Source organism: Lagenorhynchus albirostris, chromosome 9 (assembly GCF_949774975.1).
Source record: "Lagenorhynchus albirostris chromosome 9, mLagAlb1.1, whole genome shotgun sequence".
Taxonomy (NCBI): Eukaryota; Metazoa; Chordata; class Mammalia; order Artiodactyla; family Delphinidae; genus Lagenorhynchus; species Lagenorhynchus albirostris.
Window position 1 is genome coordinate 5,559,746 of NC_083103.1, and position 24,842 is coordinate 5,584,587.

A 24,842-nucleotide genomic window follows, 5' to 3' on the forward strand; every position below is an offset into this window, starting at 1 on the left:
ATGATCATAAAAGTAGCCCTAATGAAAACAAAGTCATTAAATGATGCCATAGTATCCAACCAAGCCCTCTCTTCTGTGTCAGTACTGGTATAATCAGCTATAATTTTTTTTTTTTGGTCCAATAAAAGGCACTGTCTGGAAGGTACCTATAAACTTACCAAAAGATATAAGTACTGTTAGAGCAGCTAAGATACCATTTAAGAAAGAAAGAAAAGAGAAAAGAAAAGAAAAAAGAAGAGGAGAGAAGTATAGTCAGCTGTACTTTTTGAATCCACCTTACAATGCAGGGGACGCGGGTTTGATCTCTGGTCAGGGAACTAAGATCCCACATGCCGTGGGGCAACTAAGCCCGTGTGCCACAACTACTGAGCTCCTGCGCCTCAACGAGAGGGCCCGCGTGCCGCAAACAACAGAGCCCACGTGCTCTGGAGGCCACGTGCCACAACTAGAAAGAGAAACCCCCCACACACACTACAATTAGAGAGAAGCCCACGCACCACAACAAAGAGCCCACATGCTGCAACGAATGATCCTGCGTTCCTCAACGAAGACCTGATGCAGCCAAAAATAAATAAATAAATCTAAAAAAAAATCATTTAAGAAAAGGTTAAGATCATAAATTTAAAAGAAAAAGAAAGAAAAAGGAAGGGGAGGGGAGGTGGAAGGGAGGAGGGGAGAGGGGAGGGGGAGGGGAGGGAAGGGGAGAGGGAGGGGAGGGGAGGGGAGGGGAGGGGAGAGGTGGAGGGGAGGGGAGGGGAGAGGTGGAGGGGAGGGGAGGGGAGAGGTGGAGGGGAGGGGAGGGGAGAGGTGGAGGGGAGGGGAGGGGAGAGGTGGAGGGGAGGGGAGGGGAGAGGTGGAGGGGAGGGGAGGGGAGAGGTGGAGGGGAGGGGAGGGGAGAGGTGGAGGGGAGGGGAGGGGAGAGGTGGAGGGGAGGGGAGGGGAGAGGTGGAGGGGAGGGGAGGGGAGGGGAGGGGAGAGGTGGAGGGGAGGGGAGGGGAGAGGTGGAGGGGAGGGGAGGGGAGGGGAGAGGTGGAGGGGAGGGGAGGGGAGAGGTGGAGGGGAGGGGAGGGGAGAGGTGGAGGGGAGGGGAGAGGTGGAGGGGAGGGGAGGGGAGAGGTGGAGGGGAGGGGAGGGGAGAGGTGGAGGGAGGGGAGGGGAGAGGTGGAGGGGAGGGGAGGGGAGAGGTGGAGGGGAGGGGAGGGGAGAGGTGGAGGGGAGGGGAGGGGAGAGGTGGAGGGGAGGGGAGGGGAGAGGTGGAGGGGAGGGGAGGGGAGAGGTGGAGGGGAGGGGAGGGGAGAGGTGGAGGGGAGGGGAGGGGAGAGGTGGAGGGGAGGGGAGGGGAGAGGTGGAGGGGAGGGGAGGGGAGAGGTGGAGGGGAAGGGAAAAGAATTCCAGTAGGGGTTTGTAGCTTGCATGAGCAATGTGCTATAGAATCTACTGGGTTAGGAATCAGAAGTTACAGGTCTAGTTTTCTGAAGATCATATGTGAGCCTCTGGAACTTATCTGTAAAATAAGGATAATTACCGCAAAGGAATATTGTGAGGATTACATGTAAATACACGTTTAAAAATTTTTGAAATAATGTCATCAGAGTTTAGGAATCCGTTTGGCCACACCATGCGGCATGGGGAACTTCCCTGACCAGGGATCGAACCCGTGCCCTCTGCAGTAGAAGCACGGAGTCTTAACCACTGGACCACCAAGGGAAGTCCAGGAATCTGTTTTAAATATTGGGTTGGCCAAAAAGTCCGTTTAGGTTTTCCGTAACATCGTACATAAAAACCCGAACGAACTTTTTGGCCAATCCAATATGTGCTGAAAGAAATGAGAAATGAAAACAGTATGAACTTATTAAAATACTTCACACTGAATTGTAACGTGCCCTGTACCTTCAAATGACTGCACCCAACCACTGAACTCCAAGAAACAGTCTTAGGTAGATAAAGTGTGATAACCATGTGATAACCAAATAACCATAGATTCAGCATAGCACCGGTGTTCCAAGTATCTAACTTATGGCTATAAAAAGCATGTACCTGGTAAGCCTTATAACTTATGTATGTATATATTTGATCATTTATTTCCTTACAACATAGATCTAGATAAATGCATACAATCTGTGCGTAATGATATGAGGCAAATGTCCAGTGGACACTCAGATGTAAACTGTGGGAGAGTGTTTGGAAGGGGTCACCGATGATATACAAGGTTTTTTTTTTTTTTTAAATATTTATTTGGCTGCGCTGGGTCTTAGTCACAGCATGCAGGATCTTTAGTTGCAGCACGTGGGATCTAGTTTCCTGACCAGGGATCAAACCCAGGCCCCCTGCATAGGGAGCACAGTGTCTTGACCGCTGGACCACCAGGGAAGTCCCGATATGCAAGTTTAAATAAGCAAGATGAGGAACAACTATGAAGGTTAACTTGCTGCCCCATTTCAAAGAATTTCCACTCAGGGATCCAACAGTTTTAACTAAGCATCCACTGGGCCTAAGAACACTGAATGAGCCCCAGATTCTTCTTTCTATCAAACAAAATCTACTTTCTGCTCTCTTGATGTAGTGGCCAGTTTTCTCCCATCTCCTGGTATTGTCCTTTGTAAAGCCTTTAACAGAATACAGAAAAACTGTGAGTTGCTCAGTATACTCACTATAAGTTCTTATATCTGGATAGGGAGAGGAAAAGTTAGGAACACATGAGTATTTTTTGTCAAGTGTTCACTCAGAGATAGATGAACTTCTCTGGCTAGAATTTCTCACCTGCAGCAATAAGTCACTCTCTGGCCTCCCTTTATTTGATATTATTGGGTATTATCTGACTATCAAGAGAATATTATGGTAAGGCGTTCATACATTTTTCTTAGGTTAATCTTTAGGCTCTGGATAGGCCTTTTGCTAAATGGCCTCATCCATATATGACAGCAAGTCTCCAGCGGAGATAATCACAGTTTCTACCTGTCCCGTACCAATACAAACTGGCAAGAAGTGCAATAACTAAGACATAATCTATTCATACACTGTGCAAAAACAGCTCATGGCCTTCCACGAACTAATTTCCCCATCACCAAACAAATCTGCACATTATATCTGCTGCTATTTTTCATCTACTTCTCAGTTACTGCTGGGATGACAGCAGAAATCACCTCTCTCTCTTCACTAGAGAGTCCCACTTTATGCTACCACCTACAATGGGCACTTAAAAGTTGTCCACCTTGGGCTCCCCTGGTGGCGCAGTGGTTGAGAATCTGCCTGCCAATGCAGGGGACATGGGTTCGAGCCCTGGTCCGGGAAGATCCCACATGCCGTGGAGCAACTAAGCCCATGTGCCACAACTACTGATCCTGTGCTCTAGAGCCCACAAGCCACAACTACTGAGACCGCATGCTGCAACTACTGAAGCCCGTGTGCCTAGAGCCCATGCTCCACAACAAGAGAAGCCACCACAATGAGAAGCCCGCACGCCACAAGGAAGAGCAGCCCCAACTCGCCGCAATTAGAGAAAGCCTGTGCACAGCAACAAAGACCCAACACAGCCAAAAATAAATAAATAAAATAAATAAATTTATTAAAAAAAAAAGTTGCCCACCTTACTTTCCCTGCACCTACTTTTGCACATATTATTCTTCCTGCCTGGGATTCTGGTCTTCCTTCTCTTTGCCTCATTTTTTCTTTCATGTCAAGCCTAGGTACCGCTTCCTCCAAAAAACTTCGCCCAATTCTCCTCCGGTTTAGGTTAGGTGGGTCCTTCCTACTGGCTCACACAACATTCCGTACTTATTCAGTTTTGAAGCACTTACCACACTGTAGTTTCTATAAATGCCAATTCTCTGGTCTTTCTTCCCCATGAGACTCTAAGCATTTTGAGGACAAGAATGATCTTGTTTTCCACTGTACCTCTAGCACCTAAGCACAGCACTTAGCATGTAGCAGGCACTTAAACCAATAAGCTCACTCTGAAGGTGTGAAGATCATAGTGAACAAGAAATTATGTAGTTTATGTAAAAGATTACTACATGAATGAATACATTTTTCAAAACTCACTGAAATGTACCCTTAAAATGGGTACACTTTATTGTATATCAATTGTACCTCAATAAAGTTGGTTTTTTATTAAGCATTATTGAGATATATTAGAAAAGACCTAGATAAATGGAGGGATATACCTTGGGGGAAAATACCCCGGTAAATAAATAACACCCTAGTAGAATAAGAATGTTGCTGCTTATAGAGCAAGGTCATAAAAAGCTTGCTTCCTTTTAGGAGGTGACTTTGGTAATAATAGCTCACTCAATCTTTCTGGCCTTGTTTTAGGTCTCTAGAAGATACTGGTGCACTGTTCTCTGCCCTCTAGAAAATTTTCTATTTCTGAGCTCTTCCATGGGTTCTATTCCTCCATTTAATGGTGGAGTACTTTTCTAATTTTTATAAAATGATGTAGCATTTTTATCATTAAAACTAGGGGCAAAATGAATTAAGGATGTTACAAAGAAGGCTTCATGTGTGAATAACACATTTCTAAATTTTAAGAATGGAAAAGTATGATCCAGGCCAAGTTTTACTTTTACAGCTACAATCTTACTACTCTTAAACTGAAATTCTAAAAGTATTAAGGAACACATTTATAAACAATGTTATTGTGATTCTTACTATCTCTCTTATTGAATTCTTTATTTATTAAGTGCACCTTGTTAGGTTAATAGGCTAAATTCTAACCACCTGTCTTCCTGTATCTCCGCATGACCAAACAAATGACAATTAATATATAAAAAGGATTTTTGTCATTTTAGGGGGGAAAAGTTTTCTTGAGAAATTCTGTATTTGTTGTAGCATCTCCAATAACAAGAAACAATGACAAAAATTATAGTCTCTTCACATAACACTGACAACATTTTCCCTTTGGTCTGTACACACCAATGTGTTAGTGATAAAAAACAATGCAACTAACTAGTAAGTTGAAGGTATGTATGTATATAAATGTATATATAAAACAGTATTATAACCAATTAATACCACATTTCAACTTTGAAAGTCAAAGGGTACAATTTGAAAGTCAAAGTATATGTATATATATATTTTATATATAAATGTATATATAAAACAGTATTATAACCAATTAATACCACATTTCAACTTTGAAAGTCACAGGGTACAATTAGGATAATTTAAATGGCGATAGGATAAAACACTGAGAACTTGACTCCGAAAAAATGTACATTTTTTCCATTAGTACATTCCAAATTCCACCGTTCCAGGTGGAATACTTGACTCAAGTGAGTTCTGTGACAGGAATAAAAGTGGTCGAAAAATGACTAGGTGTATTTTAAAAGTGAAACCAATCCCACTTAGGGAAATGAGTGCTCTCAGCATCCTGTAGACAGCCACTTTCATAAGAGATGGGTTAAATCAGTATCTACCTCAGGAAAGTTAAGCATCAAAAACTAACTTCCCCTCAGGATGGGTTGTCAAATGATTGCTATTAGTCATCCAACAGAATCTACTCGAGAAACCATCTCATACAATCACCTGGCTCTAAATCAGTTTTCTCCCAAGCATCTCTGCAAGTATAAACCTATAGGATAGAAATTTATTAGGCAAACTTCCTATTCACAGTTCTTATCAGAATGAATTTAAGACTTTTCTCCATTACATGCAAAGGCCAATGTTCTTAAATTATCAGAATGGCCTCTCCCTATCAAAAACTAAGTGATGTTGGAAAATGATGAACCTTCTAAAAACACAAGTTATTCTTATCAAATTGTCTTGTTCATCCTTATCCTGGTATGTTTAAGAAGTTATAAATTCTCCCAGTGTATAATCAACCCTCTTGGTGACAAAGACAATGTGGAGAAAATGATTAGACTAACCGTGGAGGGCCGCTGCACCATATTCTCCAGCCTGGTGTGGCTAAACTCCAGGCTGATGACATTATAGAGTTTTTCTCGCTCCTCCTCTGGGGTCTCATAGTAGCGTGTCCACTGAGCCATGGTCATTTCAATGCCTTTCTGTGTGTTCACATCCATGACATCCACCATCCGACGACTCCCTGCCATGAAAGATGCATTGATCATCTCTACTGAGCCACTAATATCCTTAAATATATTAAGAATATAAGACACAAGTGAAAGTAAACAAACTATCCTTTCTTCTTTACAGTATTCACTAATAGACAGGCTATAGCTGTCACTTTCAAGGTAATCAACAGAAAAATCATAAAGAATGACAAAGACAATGGTTAATATTAAAAACAACAATCACTCCCTATGGCATGTTTACTATATGGTCAGGCATTGAATCTTACATTCAACATCTCACTCAATCCTAACAATTTTAAATACTAAGTACCATTCATAGATGAGAAATTTCATTCATTCCATAAATATTTACTGAATGATAAAGACATCTTAATGATCTTAATGAATACAAAGATGTACATCAGATTCTCAACCAACTATAACAACCACAACAAAAAGCAGAATGTCACAGAGCCAGCATAAAATAGTAGAGGGGAGAAAACAATAGCCTCAGAGCCAGAGACCCAAGTTTAAACCTCAGCTCTAATATTACTTAGGCAAGTTATTTAACTTCTCTGAACCTTAATATCTTCTTCTGTAACTTGGGAATAATATCACCTTGTGGGCCATTGTGAGGATTTAGTCAATGAGGTAAAATGTCTGACACAAAATAGGTGCTCAGTTAAACAGCAGTAAAAATAAAAGAAAATTAAAAAAAAAATTTTAAACTAGACTGACCAGAGAAGGATTTTAGAAAAGGGGGCGTGCGGGGTGGGGGGGGCTTCCCTGGTGGTCCAGTGGTTAAGAATCCACCTTCCAATGCAGGGGCCACAGGTTCGATCCCTGGTCGGAGAAGTAAGATCCCACATGCCGCAGGGCAACTAAGCCCACGCCGCAACTACTGAGCCTGCGCACTCTAGAGCCCATGAGCCACAACTAGAGAGAAGCCCGCGCTCCGCAACGAAGAACCTGCGCACTGCAACGACGATCCCGCGTGCCGCAAATAAGACCTGATGCAGCCAAATAAATAAATTTAAAAAAAAAGAAAAAAAGGAAGGGGAAGAAGAAACATTTGAGTTGAGCCTGGAGGAATAAATAGAATTTCAACAAGATTCAACAGAGAGAATTCCAAGCAGAGGCAACAGCATAAGAGAAGATATGGAGAGGCAGAACACCTAAAAAGTTAAGAAAATGGAGGTCAAGGAGGGGAGAGAGAGAATAAAAAGTTGCCACTGAAATATTAAGAATACTGTTCAATTTGTAAGAAACTAACAAACACCTATATATCCACCTGGCTTGGTGGATATACCAAGCAGTGTTAGGACCTGGTCCCCTGCCTCAAGGAGTTTATAGTCTAGTTAGAGATAAGACATAATAGGCAAAAGGACAAGAATATGGCCATAATGAAGCAGATATAGCAGAATACACATAAAAAGATAACTGCTAATGTAAGACAACGGACTGAACCTACTCTTCATTATTTGGAAGAAAAAGCAAACACTAAATCAAAACTGCCTTGAAATACCACTTCACACCCACTAGGATGGCCACAATTTAAATTTTTTAAAAAAGGGAAAATAACAAGGGCTGGCAAGGGTACAGAGAAATCAGACGGTGCCAGCAGGAATGTACAATGGTGCAGGTGCTATGGGAACACTTTGGTAGCTCCTCCATAAATTACGCAGAGAATGACCACATGATCCAGCAATTCTACTCCTAGGTATATATCCAAAAGAATCAAATGCAAGTGTTCAAACAAAAACTTACACATGAATGTTCTTAGCTGCTCTAAATCACAACAGCAAAAAGGTGGAAATAACCCAAATGTCCATCAACAGATGAATCGATTAACACAGTGTGGTGGGACTGCCCTGGCGGCGCAGTGGTTGACTCTGTGCTCCCAATGCAGGGGGCCCAGGTTTGATCCCTGGTCAGGGAACTAGATCCCACATGCATGCCGCAACTAAGAGTCTGCATGCTGCAACTAAGACCTGGCGCAACCAAATAAATAAATGAAAAACTAAGGAATTAAAAACAAAACCAAAAACAAAGTGTGGTATACTCATACAATGAATGGATTATTCAACCATAAAAAGGAATGAAGTACTGTTATATGCTACAACATAGATAAACCTCAAAAACATTATGCTAAGTGAAAGAAGCTATACACAAAAGGCTGCATATTTTATCATTCCATTTACATGAAATATCCAAAATAGGCAAATCTACAGAGACAGAAAGTAGATTAGTGGTTGCCAAGGCCTGAGGGAAGGAGAGGACAGGGAATGACTACTTAATGGGTATGTAGTTTCTGTTAGGGGTGATGAAAAAGTTCTGGAAGTAGGTATTAGTGATGGTTGCACACTGTGAATATACTTAATGCCACTGAGTTGGATACTTTAAAATTATTACAATGATAAATTTTAGGTTATCTGTATTTTACCATAATTTAAAAAAAAATTAAAAAGTGAATGCTTTCCTTTAGGAATGTAGATAAGGCAAACACAGTTCCACTCTGCCAATGCTACCAGAGCACTCAGATAAAATAATGACAGTCATAGAAATAGCTAACTTTTACTGAGCACATACTACGTGCCAGACACTGTTCTTCACATTTAAGTAACTTGCCCAAGGTTACACAGGTAGTAATTAGTGGAGCTGGGATTTGAAACCAGCCAGTTTTGTTTGAGTCCACACTTTAAAATCAATATATCCCATTATATAAACTTTACACAATAGAACATGTGTACTATCTTTTGGGGACATGAACTGACACTGGAGATGTAACATTCTACTTTAGGTAGAAAAGAAGAATGGATCAGCCAAAGTACATTTAGTAATAATGGGTTATTGTAATCACCAATATGTTGTTCCTGCATTTTAACAATCATCATTTGAAACTTCTGATAAGTCTGTCAGTTTAAATATAATCACTGCTTTATTTTAAATCACAACAAAGATATCTGTGACCATCCACAGGTCTATTTGGAAAATATAAGGTTAGGAAGGGCTCTAAAGACCATTATTAGCAGAAAACATATTGAGGACATGAGAAAGTGGTAAGTGAGAAGGAATGCAAAAGAAGGCTAGTGAGTGAATCAGTCCTTATATCTGTATAGCTCAGAAATTTGGATACTGTAAGTCTATGACAGGATCTAGAAGTCTATATTTTTAACAAGTATCACAGATGATTCTGATGCAGGTCATCTGTGGACCACAAACCCCTAAGAATGCCTGACCAACAGAGAAAAGCTTTGGTGGTCCATTAACTTGTGGATCCAAGGAATTACTTCCTGGAGGTCCATTAGGAAAAAAAAGTCAAGCGATGGACCGATAAGTACTCAAGTACTATGTTTTCCGAGGCCCCCTGAGAACCCTGCCTTGTGAAGAGTAGGAAAGCATTTTAATTAGTAAACAGATTTACTGAGTATCTACTATACTCCAGAGACTGTGCTAAGTAATAGGAAATACATAGTGACAGGCAGATAGCTGGAATCTAACATAGAAACAGGTAGGGGAGTGAAAAATACAGGGAATTAGAGAAACTTCCTCTACCTAGGACATTTATCTCTTGGATAAACGGAAGTTATCCAGCTGTCTAAAAAGAGCCCTCAAGTGGCCAAGAGACAGTACTGCAATACTTAATTTCAAAGGGAGAGACTGTACTGGAGCTTCAGCATAGAGGACAAAACATAATAAAAGTTGTAGTGTTAGGCGGGAAGCATCTGAAAACTTTTGTTTTAGAAGCCCGAACGCCGCAACGAAGACCCAGTGCAGCCAAAAAAAAAAAAAAAAAAAAAAGAAGAAGAAAGAAAATACAATTCTTATTAAGACTCAAGTTAACCAATCACTGATGAAGAGAAATTTTAATGAACCTACTTCTCAGCTTACAAAGTTTCAAACCTTAGCCAAGTTACCAAATGTAGCACTGGTGAAAATTTCCTGGAAATTTCTCCATGGCTTTTAGGGAAAGGAAGAGAATCATAAATGAAGTTTTATTCTTGGCTCAGAGATATAAAATTTCACTTTTGAAATTTTGCCCTGGAAGGTAGGCTCTTCATGGAGAGAAGGAAGGATGCACAGTGATAAAAACAGTAGGTAGGAAAGAGGCAGATGTTCAGATGTTGTATGTCTAATGGGTAGTAATAAATGAAGCAACTTCTATAACTACCTTTGAGAAAATCCTCAGTTGCTAAACAGTAGTTTCTAATCAAGAAACTATTTCAAGTAGTATATACTTCAATCAAATATATAGTTCAATGTTCCTAAGCCTTAAATCTCAGTAAGGGATTTAAGACTCAGTTGTAAATCTTAGATCTTTGCCTCAAAGACACTCAAAGGCCTCAAGTTTAATACTTACCCACACACATTTTGACATCATTCACAGTGAAGTCTGGATCTGGCATCCTATGAAACAAACACTAGTAAGTATAATGGGAAGCACAACTACTCTAGTCAGGTGAGTTTTTTCTTAAAGAACTAAGAACTCCCCAGTCAAGACATATCAATCTTCATATTGAGGATTAAAATATATTTGAAATATAAATGTATATATATGTACATATATATACATAGGAAAAAAGAATATATGAGAAAAAGTTAATAGGGATTATCTCAGGGTGGTAGATTTTAGGAGATTTAAATTTATTTTCTTTATAGCTCATCTGTATTTTCTCACTTACCTATAACAACACACTTTTAGATATTTTCAATGATCTATGCTTTGGATTATCCATACTGCATTGTCTATAGCCCTGGGTGTAACGTGGCCATTCTGCAACCACATCCAATCAAACAGCAAACACTTACTTTATTCCAAGTCCATCGGAGTTCTTGAAAATCAGAGGATCTCTTAAGCCACCTCGCTGGATATACTCTACATTAAAATCTGTCACCATAGGAAAACAATTGTTAGAAAGGGAAAAGGTTTAGCTGGAAAAAGACAAAAGGACCATAAAATGGATCCTAAATAATAAGGTAGAGATGGTATTTGCTATTTCTGTGTATACAGTTTTGCTGTTAGATAATACATGCTTGTTATTAAGAAGCATCTCTTAAGGTATAGGGAGCGCACACTGAGAAGCAGGGCTCAAGGGGTTTGCTAAATCTATACTTCCACAATAATTCAGAATTTAACCAACAGGGGATAGTACTATTGAGTCATCTCATAAATGCTAAGCAGAAATCATCACCCTGTCACTTAATAGCCTAAATATGTAACTCTGTCCACTACAATACATACCATGACATCCTTGGAAGTTTGCCAAGGAACAAAGCTGCATGATACACATAGAGCTCAGTTTTGGTGGGGCAGGTACATGCATAAAAGGATTTTTATTATACTATTCTTAATTAAACCCAAACCAAGGGATGGGAGAAGAAGAAGGAAGAGGCCTTTAGGGGAAAATTCCAACATTCTTGCCCTAATAAACGCTTGCTTTTTCCAATATAGCAGAGAATGACTCACAGGGTGGGAGGACTGGGGCGGGGGTGTGTGCATGAGTGGCATTGAGTAGTAAGAGAAAATACAGATAAATAGCATCACAGCATCAACAGGCAGTACTTTGGCTGCAGAGATGCTGAGCCCACAGCTCCCAGAGTCTACAACTTCCTACATCAAGGGGCTGCAGGTCTGAACCCAAATGATACTGACCTCTTCCTTCCATAAAAGTAACAAAATTTGCATTATATTTGTTGGTGTGGAGTTTCTCTTCCAAGTCAAAAGTTCTTTTTCCTTCAATTTCATCATCTGAAATGCCATCATCTTCATAGCGTCGTCGCATGGTACCACGCTGGGGAGAGAGGGACATAAGGATGAAATCATGTACTTTTTCATGCCTTTCAGTTGCTATGTTAAGCATCAATTTTCCTTGCCTTATAGATCTTTTTCTCAACCAAAGGTCAGCTAATATTCTCAGAATGTACAAAATTTTAAATGAGTCACTAGGTTTCCTACTTTGTACATTTTACCACTGCTAACTCTTTGAGCCTAGAGATATAAATTTACAACGAAAATATGACCAAATTGGGTCTACTTAACATTTTATTTGTCTATCATTGCTTAAACTGTCTTCATAGACATTACAGGCCAGGATACAAAACATAATTTTTTCATGGGGAAGGCCCTTTCTAGATTAGCTTTCTAAAACAACCTTCAAGAATAGACTAAAACACTTGAATTAATGAAACAGAAACTCTTTTACAGCAGATAAAGAAAGTTAATCTAAACAACAGTATTCCAAACAGCAGACCATCAATACTCAGCATTAAGGATAGTGTCTTGCCAAAGAAAGATATACAAATGGCCAAAAAGCACATGAAAAATGCTCGGGATCAAATGGCCAAAAAGCACATGAAAAATGCTCGGGATCATTAGTCATTAGGGGAAATACAAATTAACACCACAACGATACACCACTTCACACCCAATAGGATGGCTATTATCAAAAAGGTAGACGATAACAAGTGTTGGAGGGCATGTGGAGAAACTGGAACCCTTATACAGTACTGATGGGAATGTAAAATGTTGCAGCCATTTTGGAAAACAGTTTGGCAGTTCCTCAAAAAGTTAAACACACAGTAAGTTATCCTATGACCCAGCAATTTTAATCTTAGGTATATATCCAAAAGAATTAAAAACGCATGTCCATACAAAAACGTGTACACAGATGTTCATAGCAGAACATTATTTATAATAGCCAAAAGGCAGCAACAACCCAAATGTCGATCAATTGATGAGTGGATAAACAAAACGTGGTATATTTACACAATGGAATAGTAACTGGCCATAAAAAAGAATGAAGTACTGATATGTGCTGCAATATGGAAGAATTTTAAAAACATGCTAAGTGAAAGATGCCAAACACAGAAGACCATAATCACATTTTTATTTTTTTACTGTACGAATGGACTTTATTGTTTGCAACAGGAAGTGGAAGAGAGGATACGACAGATCTGGCTCCTGGGGCAGCTCCAGACTCGGTCACCGCCCTCAAAAAGTCATAATTTTATTTACATGAAATGTCCAGAAGAAGCAAATCCACAGAGATAGAAAGTAGATTAATGGTTGCAATGGGCTGGGGAGAGGGAGAGATAGAAAGTAACTTTTAACAGTATGGGTTTCTTTTGGGAGAAATTAAAAATGTTCTAGAATTAGATAGTGGTGATGTTTGCACAACTCTGTGAATATACTAAAAACCACTGAGTTGTACACTTTAAACGGGTGAATTTTATGGTATGTGAATAATCTTGTAAGCTTTTTTTTTTTTAAGATAACACGTTGCTTTTGCTGCAAATTTACCTTTTGGTATATTTTACTTTAGCCAGTGTTAAAATTTGTCGAAGTTTCTTGAATACATACACATAGGACAATTCACGTGGGAGGCAATGAATGGTAAAGTAGCCCTACTCCAGTATGTGCTAAGGACAACCAAACCTGGAATTTAAAGTTAGATACTGATGATCTAGAATTGATTACATGGCACCTGAATTTATATAAACACATAAGAAAATGAGACACTGTAGAAAGGTCTCTTAGGGAATGGGATCAGGGAAAGGGCAGAAATAAGTCATAAAAAATAAAAACTACACACAGAGGAGAGCACACCAGAGGAGGGCAAGATTCAATTTAGCAGTTTTAGGTAGAAACACTGATAGATACCTGATATCTTTTCCATATTTGGTAAAAAAACTTTATAACACTCTTGGGCTTCCCTGGTGGCACAGTGCTTAAGAATCCTCCTGCCAATGCAGGGGACACGGTTCAAGCCCTGGTCCGGGAAGATCCCACATGCCGCAGAGTAACTAAGCCCATGTGCCACAACTACCGAGCCTGTGCTTTAGAGCCCGCGTGCCACAACTACTGAAGCCTGCACACGTAGAGCCCGTGCTCCGCAACAAGAGAAGCCACTGGCCCGCGCACTGCAACGAAGAGTAGCCCCCGCTCGGGGCAACTAGAGAAAGCCCACGTGCAGCAATGAAGACCCAACACAGCCAAAAAGAATAAATAAATAAAATAAATATTAAAAAAAAACACAAAAAACTTTATAACACTCTTACCTAGCACTTTGTTGCCATAAATCACAGCTCAAAGGCCAAAAGACCTAATTTAGTAGACCTCTCACTCTAAAAATGCCATCACTGCTCAAAATATTTTTAGTTACCTTTATATTTGAAAGGGGGGGTGGTATTTTCACTGACAATTTCTTAAATAGGTTCGTTTTTTAGAAGACACCACTCCGTTCTCTTCCTCACCTTATTTCATATATGTGTCTTTGAAGAGAACTCCAAAAGATGAGTTCCAAGTATGTCAAAAAGCAGGAAAAATACCATCGGAATAAATGTAGTTTCCCACAATAATCACTTTTAGAAAGCATTCATTTGTGCCCAGAAATAAACCCACGCATACATGGTCAATTAATTTATGACAAAGGAGGCAAGAATATACAATGGGGAAAGGATAGTCTCTTCAACAAATGGTGTTGGGAAAACTGGACAGCTACATGCAAAAGAATGAAACTGGAGCACTATCTTATACCATATATAAAAATTAACTCAAAATGGGTTAAAGACTTAAATCTAAGACCTGAAACCATAAAACTCCTAGAAGAAAACATAGACAGTAAGCTCCTTGACATTGGTCTTAGCAATTTTTTTGGATCTGACTCCAAAGGTAAGGGAAAACAAAAACAAAAATAAACAAATGAGGCTACATCAAACTAAAAAGCTTCTGCACAGCAAAGGAAACTACCACCAAAATAAAAAGGAAACCTACTGAATGGGAGAAGTCATTTGTAAATAATTTATCTGATAAGGGGTTAACATCCAACATATATAAAGAACTCATACAACTCAATAACAGCAAACAAACAAACAAACTGATTAAAAAATGGGCAGAGGATGTGAATAAACATTTTTCCAAAAAAGACACACGTGGCAAGAGGCACATGAAAAGATGTTCAATGACACTAATCATCAGGGAAATGCAAACCAAAACCACAGTAAGGTATCATCCTACACCTGTCAAAATGACTATTATCAAAAAGGTAACAGGGACTTCTCTGGCTGTCCAGTGGTTAAGACTCCATGCTTCCACTGCAGGAGGTGTGGGTTTGATCCCTGGTTGCGGAACTAAGATCCCTCATGCCACATAGAATGGCAAAAAAAAAAAAAAAAAAAAAAAAAAAAGTGACTTCCCTGGTGGTGCAGCGGTTAAGAATCCGCCTGCCAATGCAGGGGACACAGGTTTGAGCCCTGGTCCGGGAAGATCCCACATGCCGCGGAGCAACTAAGCCCATGCGCCGCAACTACTGAGCCCGCGTACCACAACTACTGAAGCCTGCGTGCCTAGAGCCCATGCTCCACAATAAGAGAAGCCAGTGCAATGAGAAGCCCGCGCACCGCAACGAAGAGTAGCCCCCAAAAGCCCACGCACAGCAATGAAGACTCAATCAATCAATCTATCATATCATCTAGCAATTCTACTACTGGGTATCTAACCGAAGAAAACGAAAATATGAATTTGAAAAGATATATGCGGGACTTCCCTGGTGGTCCAGTGGGTAAGACTCCGTGTACGCAATGTAGGGGGCCCAGGTTCGATCCCTGGTCAGGGAACTAGATCCCGCATGCGTGCTGCAACTAAGAAGCCCACATATGCAACTAAGAGTCTGCATGACAAAACTAAGAAGTCCACATGCTGCAACTAAATTTCCCACATGCTGCAAGGAAGACCTGGTGCAGCCAAAAATAAATAAATATTTTTTAAAAAGAAAAGACATATGCATTCTTATGCTCCCTGCAGCATTATTTATAATAGCCAAGATATGGAATCAATCTAAGTGTCTAATTGATTGATGGGTGAATAAAGATGTGGTATATGTGTACACACACACACACACACACACACACGATGGAATACTACTCAGCCATAAAAAGGAATGGAATCTTGCCATCTGCAGCAACGTGAGGGTTGAGAGTATGACGCTAAGTGAAATAAATCAGGCGGAGAAAGACATACACTGCATATATATGGAATCTAAAAACCAAAACTAACAAGACAAAATCCAGAGTCATAAACAGAATAGACTGGTGGTTGCCAGAGGGGTGGGCGTGGTGTGAAACAGGTGAATAGGATTATGAAGTACAAACTTCCAGCTATAAAATAAACAAGTCATGGGGATGTAATGTACAGCATGGGGCAATATAGTCAATAATACCATATTAGCTTTGTAAGGTGACAGATGGTAAGGAACCATTGTGGTAACCATTTTGCAATGTATACAAATGTTGAATGTTGTACACCTGAAACTAATATAATATTGTATGTCAATTATACCTCAATTTCAAAGAGAAAAGAAAGCATTCTTTTGCATAAATTCTAATATGCACATCAAAAAAATCCCAGTCATATTTTCAAACTTTAACATTTCCTAGGTCAACTATTACCGACTCTTTTTCAGTCAAGATATCATCATCTTGATTATCCCAACATTTCTAACATGGTAGCCTGAAGTTCTCTGTCTCTTCTTTCTTTTTATATGCTTTTATTTTTCCTATATTCAAGAAGAATTATTCTTCCATTTGTACTTTCAATATGGAAAGTGTAAGGATATAAGGAAAACTCCTGCCCCAGCCAAGCTATGCCCATTTCTTAAGGACTACAGAAAAATTAAATTCTTGTTTTCTTTTGATTGTTGCAATTGGGAGGTCAACAGTAATGTGAAATTATTTGTGCTGGTTTTAACACTGTCAAGGATAAGGGTCCCCCCCACCATTCTCCTATCTATATGTAAACCCTGGTGAAAGTAAACATCTATGGCAAATCTCTAAGTGCTTAAAAAACATATTCAATCCTCAAAATAACCCTGGAAATAAGTAGTCAATGACACAATCTGCTACAGGTGAAACTCAAAAGGCAATGCCACTTTAACACTAAGGAAAGCAGCCACCAATCTCCTCCAGCCTACCAACATTACCAAATAATTCTAAATGGTTTAACTAGCATGCTGTGCTTTTTTTAATTCTAGGTGCTTTTTGGCAACCTAAAGGATGTTTCTGGCCTCCCATAGACACCAGCCCTTGCTGAACCCAGTGTCACAGTAAATAGTAGGCACAAACTGAACTATGAAATCTATTCCAACCACATTTTCACTCAAAAGCAATTTGTACTTTCCAGGGTTAACAGTGAGTTTTACTCCTGAATAACCAATTATCATTTATTCTATTTAGATTACCAAACTATATAGCAAACTCATGTTTTCCAACTCACCATGAGCAAACTCATGGTGGCGCAGTGGTTAAGAATCTGCCTGCCAATGCAGGCGACACGGGCTCGAGCCCTGGTCCGGGAGGGTCCCACATGCCACAGAGCAACTAAGCCCGTGTGCCACAACTACTGAGCCTGCACTCTAGAGCCCGTGAGCCACAACTACCAAGCCCGCGTGCTGCAACTACTGAAGCCTGCGCACCTAGAGCCTGTGATCCACAACAAGAGAAGCCACCGCAATGAGAGGCCCGCACACTGCAACGAAGAGTAGCCCCTGCTCGCCGCAACTAGAGAAACCCCACGCGCAGCAACAAAAACCCAACACAGCCGAAAAAAAAAAAATTTAGAAACTGCCTTAAAAAAATATTTACCACTCCTGGTCAGGTGGTAATTAACTATATTAAATGGTAAAAACAGCCACATAAATGGAATATTTAGTTAACTCAAGTACTGACACATAAGATGAAGGGCTACAGATACTATACTATAGTATACTATGCTCTCCTCTCCTCTCCTCTCCTAGATGGTTAGCTGTAGAAAAGACAATGGTGGGAATTCCTTGGCGGTCCAGTGGTTAGGACTCCACACTTTCACTTCTGAGGGTTCGGGTTCAATCCCTGGTCGAGGAACTAAGATCCCACAAGCTGCAGCGTGGCCAAAAAAAAAAAAAAAAAAGACAATGGTGCAAGAATAGATGCAAACAGGTATCCACTATTACACAGAAACATCTGGCATTCTCTTTTCTAAACATGTGTAAATGGAAAGCAACCTTTAAAACTATAAAAATTCTAAAAATTAAAAAAAAATTTAAATGGTGCTGGGACAACTGGATATCCACATGTAAAAGAATGAAGCTGGACCTCTACCTCACACCTTATACAAAAAAACTAACTTAAAATGGATCAGACTTAAATGTAAAGGCTAAGACTATGCAATTCTTAGAAGAAATTGTGGTGTAAATATTCATGACTGTGGATTAGGCAACAGTTTCTTAGATAAGACACCAAAAGTACAAGTAACAACAACAAAATAGATTAACTAGATTTCTTCAAAATTAAAACTTTTTTTTTTTTTTTTTTTTTTGCGGTACATGGGCCTCTCACTTTGTGGCCTCTCCCACTGCGGAGCACAGGCTCCGGACGCGCACGCTCAGCAGCCATGGCTCACGGGCCCAGCCGCTCCGCAGCATGTGGGATCTTCTCAGCCCGGAGCACGAACCCGCGTCCCCTGCATCAGCAGGCGGACTCTCAACCACTGCGCCACCAGGGAAGCCCCCAAATTAAAACTTTTTGTGCTTCAAAAACACTATCAAGAAAGGTAAACGGCAATTTATAAAATGAGAGAAAATATTTGCAAATTCTATATCTCATAAGGGTCTAATATCTAGGATATATAAAGAACTCTTACAACTTAAAAATGAAAAGACAAAATATAAAATTAAAGCGGGCAAAGGTTTGAAAGAGTATTTTTCAAAGATATATAACTGGCCAATAAGCACATGAAACATCATTAGTCTTTAGCTCATCAGTCATTAAGGAAATGCAAATCAAAACCATGAGATACTACTTCACAACTACTAGGTAATAAGTGCTGGTAAGGATGTGAAAAAAGCAAAACCCTCATACACAGTTAGTGGGAATGTAGAACAGAGCAAATCTTTTGGAAAACAGTCTGGCAGTTCCTCAAATTGGTTAGAGTTACCATATGACCCAGAAATTCCATTCCTAGGTATTTACCCAAGAGAATGAAAACACGCCACACAAAAACATGTACGCCAACATTCATAGCAACATTATTCATTATAACCAGAATAGATGGACACCCCAAGGGTCTATCAACTGACAAATGGCTAATAAAATATAGTATATATCCATACAATGGAATACAGTTGAGCAGAAAAAGGGAGTGAAGTACTGATAAATGCTACAAACACAGATGAACTTTAAAAAACACACTAAGTGAAAAAAGCCAATCACAAAGGACTACATATTTTATGATTACCTTTATCTGACATGGACAGAATAGGCAAATCTATAAAGCCAGAAAACACATTAGTGGTTGCCAGGGGCTGGAAGGAAGAGAGATGGGGAATAACTGCTAATGTGTACTGGGTTTCTCTGGGGTAATGAAAATGTTCTAGAATTAGATACTGGTAATGTTTTCACAACTTTGTGGATTTACTAAAAACTATTGAATTGCACACTTTAAAAGGGTGAATTGCCTAGCATATGAATTCTATCTCAATACAAAATAATGATGGGGAATCTGTAAAAGAATAAAGGTAATACAACGTACATGTTTAAGTAAAGCAATGTATTTTTATAAGAATAAAGTTTGATGTAGACCAATAGAAGACACATTGCCTGATATCATTTTTTTGAGAAAGCAAAGTCTTTTTCTAAACAATTTCCATAGACATTTCAGTTGATTTTATATGAAAGGACACACAGACAAGTGACTAAAAAAAGTTGTTCAGTATTTAATGAACTACCATGATGTGCCAAAAATGCAGAAGCAGTTTGTTAGTTCTGAGAATTTCCACTCCATCTACTGATATAATTCACCACATTAACAGATTAAAGGAGAAAAATTACATGATCAGCTAGATTTGAGCTGTCCAAAATGTTAGCTACATGTGACTATGAGACTTAAATTAATTAAGATTAAATACATTTTCAACAAATGATGCAGGGAAAACTGGGTATCTGCACGCAGGAGAATGAAGTTGGACCCTTACTGACACCATACAGTACAAAAATTAACTCAAAATAGATCAAAGACGTAAACATAACTGCTAAAACTATAATAAAATTCTTAGACAAAAACATGGGAAAATCTTCACAGCATTGGCTTTAACGAGGATTTCTTAAACGACAGCAAAAGCAAAAGCAAAAAAACCAGACAAAATGGACTTCATCAAAATTTTTAAAATTTGGGGACTTCCCTGGTGATCCAGCGATTAAGACTCTGCGCTCCCAATGCAGGGGGCCCGCGTTTGATCCCTGGTTAGGGAACTAGATCCCGCATGCCGCAACTAAAGATCCTGCACGCGGCAAAGAAGATCCCACATGCACAACTAAGACCCGGCACAGCCAAATAAATTAAATAATTTTTTTTAAAATTTGTGCAAAGGACACTAATGACAGAGTGAAAAGAAACCACAGGGAGAAAATATTTGCAAATCATATATCTGATATGGGATCAGTATCTAGAATATATAAAGAACTCTTACAACTCAACAACAAAATAAACCCACTTCAAAAATGGGCAAAGGACTTAAACAGAAATTTCTGCGAAGAAGATACACAAATGGCCAATATGCACTTGAAAAGATGTCTAACATCACTAAAAATCAAACCCACAATGAGATACCACTTCACATCCATTAAGATTCCTATCATCAAAAAAACACAAAATAACAAGTGTTAGTCAGGAAGCAGGGAAATTGGAACCCTTATGCATTGCTGTTTGCAGCCTGTGTAAAAAAACAGTCTAGCAATTCCTCAAAAAAGTAAACACAGAATTGCCATATGATCCAATAATTCCACTTCTAGGTATATACCCAAAAGAACTGAAAGCAGGGACTCAGACACCTTGACACCAACGTTCATAATAGCATTACCCACAATGGTCAAAAAAAAAAAGTGGAAATAGTCCCAAATTTCCATTGACAGATAAATAAAATGTGGTGTTTATATATACAATGAAATATTATTCAGCTATAAAATGAAATGGAGGTCTGATACATGCAGCAACATGGATAAACCTGCAAGACATTATGCTAAGTGAAATAGGTCAGACATAAAAAGATAAAATATTGTATGATTCCACTTATGAAGTACCTAGAGTAGACAAATTCATAGAGAAAGTAGATTAGAGGTTACCAGGGGCTGGGTGGAGGAGGAATGGGAAGTTACTGCTTTATGATTACAAAATTTCTATTTGGGGTAATGAAAACAAGTTTTGGAAACAGTTATGATGGCAGTACACTGAATTAATACACTTAAAAATGGTTAGAATGGCAAATTTTGTTATAAATATTTTACAATTTCTAAAAATTAGTAACGTAATATATCAAAAATCTCCCTTTGAGAATCACTGTACAGGAACTTCCCTGGTGGTGCACTGGTTGCGAATTTGCCTGCCAATGCAGGCGACACGGGTTCTATCCCTGGTGCAGGAAGATCCCACATGCTGCGGAGCAACTAAGCCCGTGCGCCACAACTACTGAGCCTGCGCTCTAGAGCCTGCGTGCCACAACTACTGAAGCCTGCGTGCCTAGAGCCCATGCTCCACAACAAGAGAAGCCCCCTCTTGCCGCAACCAGAGAAAACCCATGCACAGCAACAAAGCCAATAAAAAAAAGAATCACTGTACAATTCTATCATTTTATATCAAATAGTTTTTCTTGCTAAGATAATCAACCTGTGAGAATCAGGAAATATGGCGGTATTATTTTACCAAGAAAAAGAAAGGTAAAACTGACCTAAGTTAACCCTCTTAGAAAACAGCAGAAAAACAAGAAAGTAAAAGTGTCTAAAGGGAGAAATTATCTAGTGTCAATTCTACTATTGCTACTTTCTGTGTGATCTTAGGCACTTAAGTAAATCATTTAACCTCTCTAGATCCTAGTTTTCCCCTGGAGGTAAATAATTCAAGGTCCCTTTGTGTTCTAAAATAAAGTCCTCAACAATCTGATTCCATCTAAGATATCAGCCTTGCTCCCTTTTACATTATACCATGTTGAAATTTTGCTACATACGGGTCCCCCAGGTCTGCCTGCCCTTATTCATAGACTATCTAAATTCCAGACCTAGCCCTCTCTGTCCTGACCAGAGACACTGAGAGAGACCAGTGGTGGGTTGGCAGGGTAGCCCTCCTAGGGACTTCCACATCGTCCTGCTGTCTGCCTACCCCCCATATTAAACAAACCTCCGTGTATCTCAATCAACCAGATGTTAGAGGCAGTTCTTTCTGGAGAGCTTAGGCAATTCCCATTCCCCTAGGGATACAAAGGAGTCAGAGAATGAAGAAATTGTATAAAGTATGAAAAGGCAGTTAGTTTTTTATTAATGACACCCACAAGGGCTACTGCTCTGAAGGTGAACTATGATGCCAGGGCAAAATTACAGTAGTAATAGCAGTTAACATTTGAGTGCTTACCACGTACTGAGTACTGTAATAAGCACTATGCATGTATTAACACACAGAAGAATAGTATCCTCTCTACTTTATAAAAATAAAAAAGGCAAATGTAGGATAGAAGTAAGTAATTTGCCCAAGTTACAAAGTTAGTAATTGGTGCAGCTGAGATTGGAACCCCGGCACTTTGGTTTTAGAACCAATGGTCTAACCACCCTATACTACTGAAATCATTTTGGAATGAAACTTCAGCCAGACCAGTAGCTTGAGACAGCTGGAAGTAACTGTCAAAGGAAGAAGACACCCAGACAGCTGAAATGACTCTGTCAGCGAGAGGAAGTAAAGTGGTGGGACCTACTGGCAACAAAGGAGACTATCTATAAATCAGAAAACCATGCTTGGTAGAAAGAAGATTAGCAAAAGACCTTCCCTAAGGTTGGAGGTTTCTGATATTTGCTAAGGGATACTACATGTCTAGCTATGCCACTATTTATTTAACATTCTACCATTCCTGACTTCTAATTCTAGCTTTTACTTGACAAATTATCTTACGGGACATTCAGCTATTCTGGCTGACATAAAAATATTGCTATTCCTAACCAGAGATCATTTTATTTTATATCAGAGTGCTTTGAACTTAGCACATTTATTGTGTATGGTATTAAAATTTGTTCTCATTCTCTGTATTTGTAGTCAGTGACATTTATTACACACCTTCTGTAAAAATGAAATTGCCAACTTTTTTTTTAAGCAAGATTTCTATGTCTCCTATTTTCTCTAAGATTCTGATCTATCTGAGATAGATCTACCCCACTACCTGATAGAAAAGTTTTTAATTACACAGCCTCTTTGCTGGTGATGGTATAAGAAGCCAAGTAATAACTGGATTTTCATGTCCACATCATGATACTGCTTTAAAAAAAGTTTGGGGCATCTTTTTACAAATTTATAAAGCTATGTGGATTAAATCTGAATCTTTCCAACATATACCAAATCCCCTATTTGATAAGTGCTTAATAAGCTCTTACACATCTTTAAAGAAAGCAGCTGAGGTTCTCAACTAGCCTCTATCACAAAAGTATGGACATATACATACCCTAAAAATCAATTGAACTTTAAAGTGTTGTTCTCATTTTCTTTCTTTCCATATTTTTGAAAACCCATCATTACTGTAAGATCACACACTGGGACAGGTACATATGTAGATGGATCGTTGCCTACCACCTTCCTATGTGTGTATGTGTGGTTTGTGCTATAAAAATTATTTGAGGGGACTTCCCTGGCGGTCCAGTGGTTAAGACTTCGCCTCCCAATGCAGGGGGTGGGGGTTCGATCCTTGATCAGGGAGCTAAGATCCTACAAGCCTCGTGGCCAGAAAACCAAAACATAAAAAAAACCAGAACAAATCAATAAAGACTTTAAAAATGGTTCCCATCAAAAAAAAATCTTAAAAAAAAAAAGAATGAGAAAAATAAGTTCTTAAAAAAATATTATTTGAACACTTACTCATTCATAAAACAGGACACTGAACATGGAGTAACAGCCAGATGCTCTGCATACAAAGATAAAAGGCACAGTCCTAGCCCTGAAGGAGACTGCTGGCCAGTAGGGGGAGACAGATTTGTAAATAAATTACAGTATTACAATTCAATGTGATAATGTACTGTATTAAGATAGGTAGATACAAATGTTATTAGAGTCCAAGAAGAAGAAGTAACAGAATGGTTGGTGAAGGCTCCACATAAGAGAAGAAATGTCTGTTCATTCATAATAACTTTACTGAACACCTACTAAGTGCCAAGGACTATAGATACAGACTCTATATTGTTCCTCTATAGCAGTGACCTCTTCAAACTTTTTTGGGTTTCCCCCTCACCCTACTGGATTACTCAGGACCTCCGTATTAAATGAGAGGGTGTGGATAACATTTTTCAAAAATAAAAGCTTATAATCTTTGTTTAGAAAATGTGATAATTTCATTACACCTCATGAGGGATTTTAATGGAAACACCCTAAGGTAGTACAAGAACAGTAGGAACCACTGCCTTACAGTGACTGAACCTTGGGCCCAAGTTTTTACCTTTTGATTTAACACTTACTGGCCCTTAAAATAAGAGGCCTGACCACAAAGATAAAGGAAGGCACATGCTTAGTTTTAACACAACTGTTTTAATGTATTACAAAGAATGTGTACTGATCAACTGACAGGGCTGAAAAGCTTGCATTTCTTTTGTTGACAGTTCAGCCTTCAAATATTTTCTGGGCTAACTGAAGATCACGTTCTGCAGAGATCAACAGTACACAGAACACTTTCTATATATGAAAGACATTAGCAGATCACAGTAATTCCAACAAGGCAGAGTAATCCATAAATAGAATTTGGCAAGAAGCTTTATTCACACCTAAGTCTCTGATTAAAAAAA

At 39.2% G+C, this 24,842-nt stretch overlaps 1 protein-coding gene across 9 annotated transcripts in view; it reads right to left on the reverse strand.

Moving 5' to 3' along the window:
- The window catches only part of KDM2A (lysine demethylase 2A), a 106,561-nt gene that overhangs the window by 32,170 nt on the left and 49,549 nt on the right, over nucleotides 1-24,842 (reverse strand). For 6 of the 9 annotated variants that reach the window (XM_060158456.1, XM_060158451.1, XM_060158450.1 and 3 more), the window contains 4 exons: nucleotides 11,665-11,803; nucleotides 10,821-10,899; nucleotides 10,372-10,418; nucleotides 5,865-6,043 (listed from right to left, as the gene is read on the reverse strand). In XM_060158456.1, the coding sequence (XP_060014439.1) occupies nucleotides 5,865-6,043; nucleotides 10,372-10,418; nucleotides 10,821-10,899; nucleotides 11,665-11,794 (435 nt within the window). In that variant the 5' untranslated portion in view covers nucleotides 11,795-11,803. Of the gene's footprint in view, nucleotides 1-5,864; nucleotides 6,044-10,371; nucleotides 10,419-10,820; nucleotides 10,900-11,664; nucleotides 11,804-18,380; nucleotides 18,464-24,842 lie in introns of those variants that run through there. The other 3 variants (XR_009542298.1, XM_060158449.1, XM_060158457.1) reach the window with 2 other exon arrangements.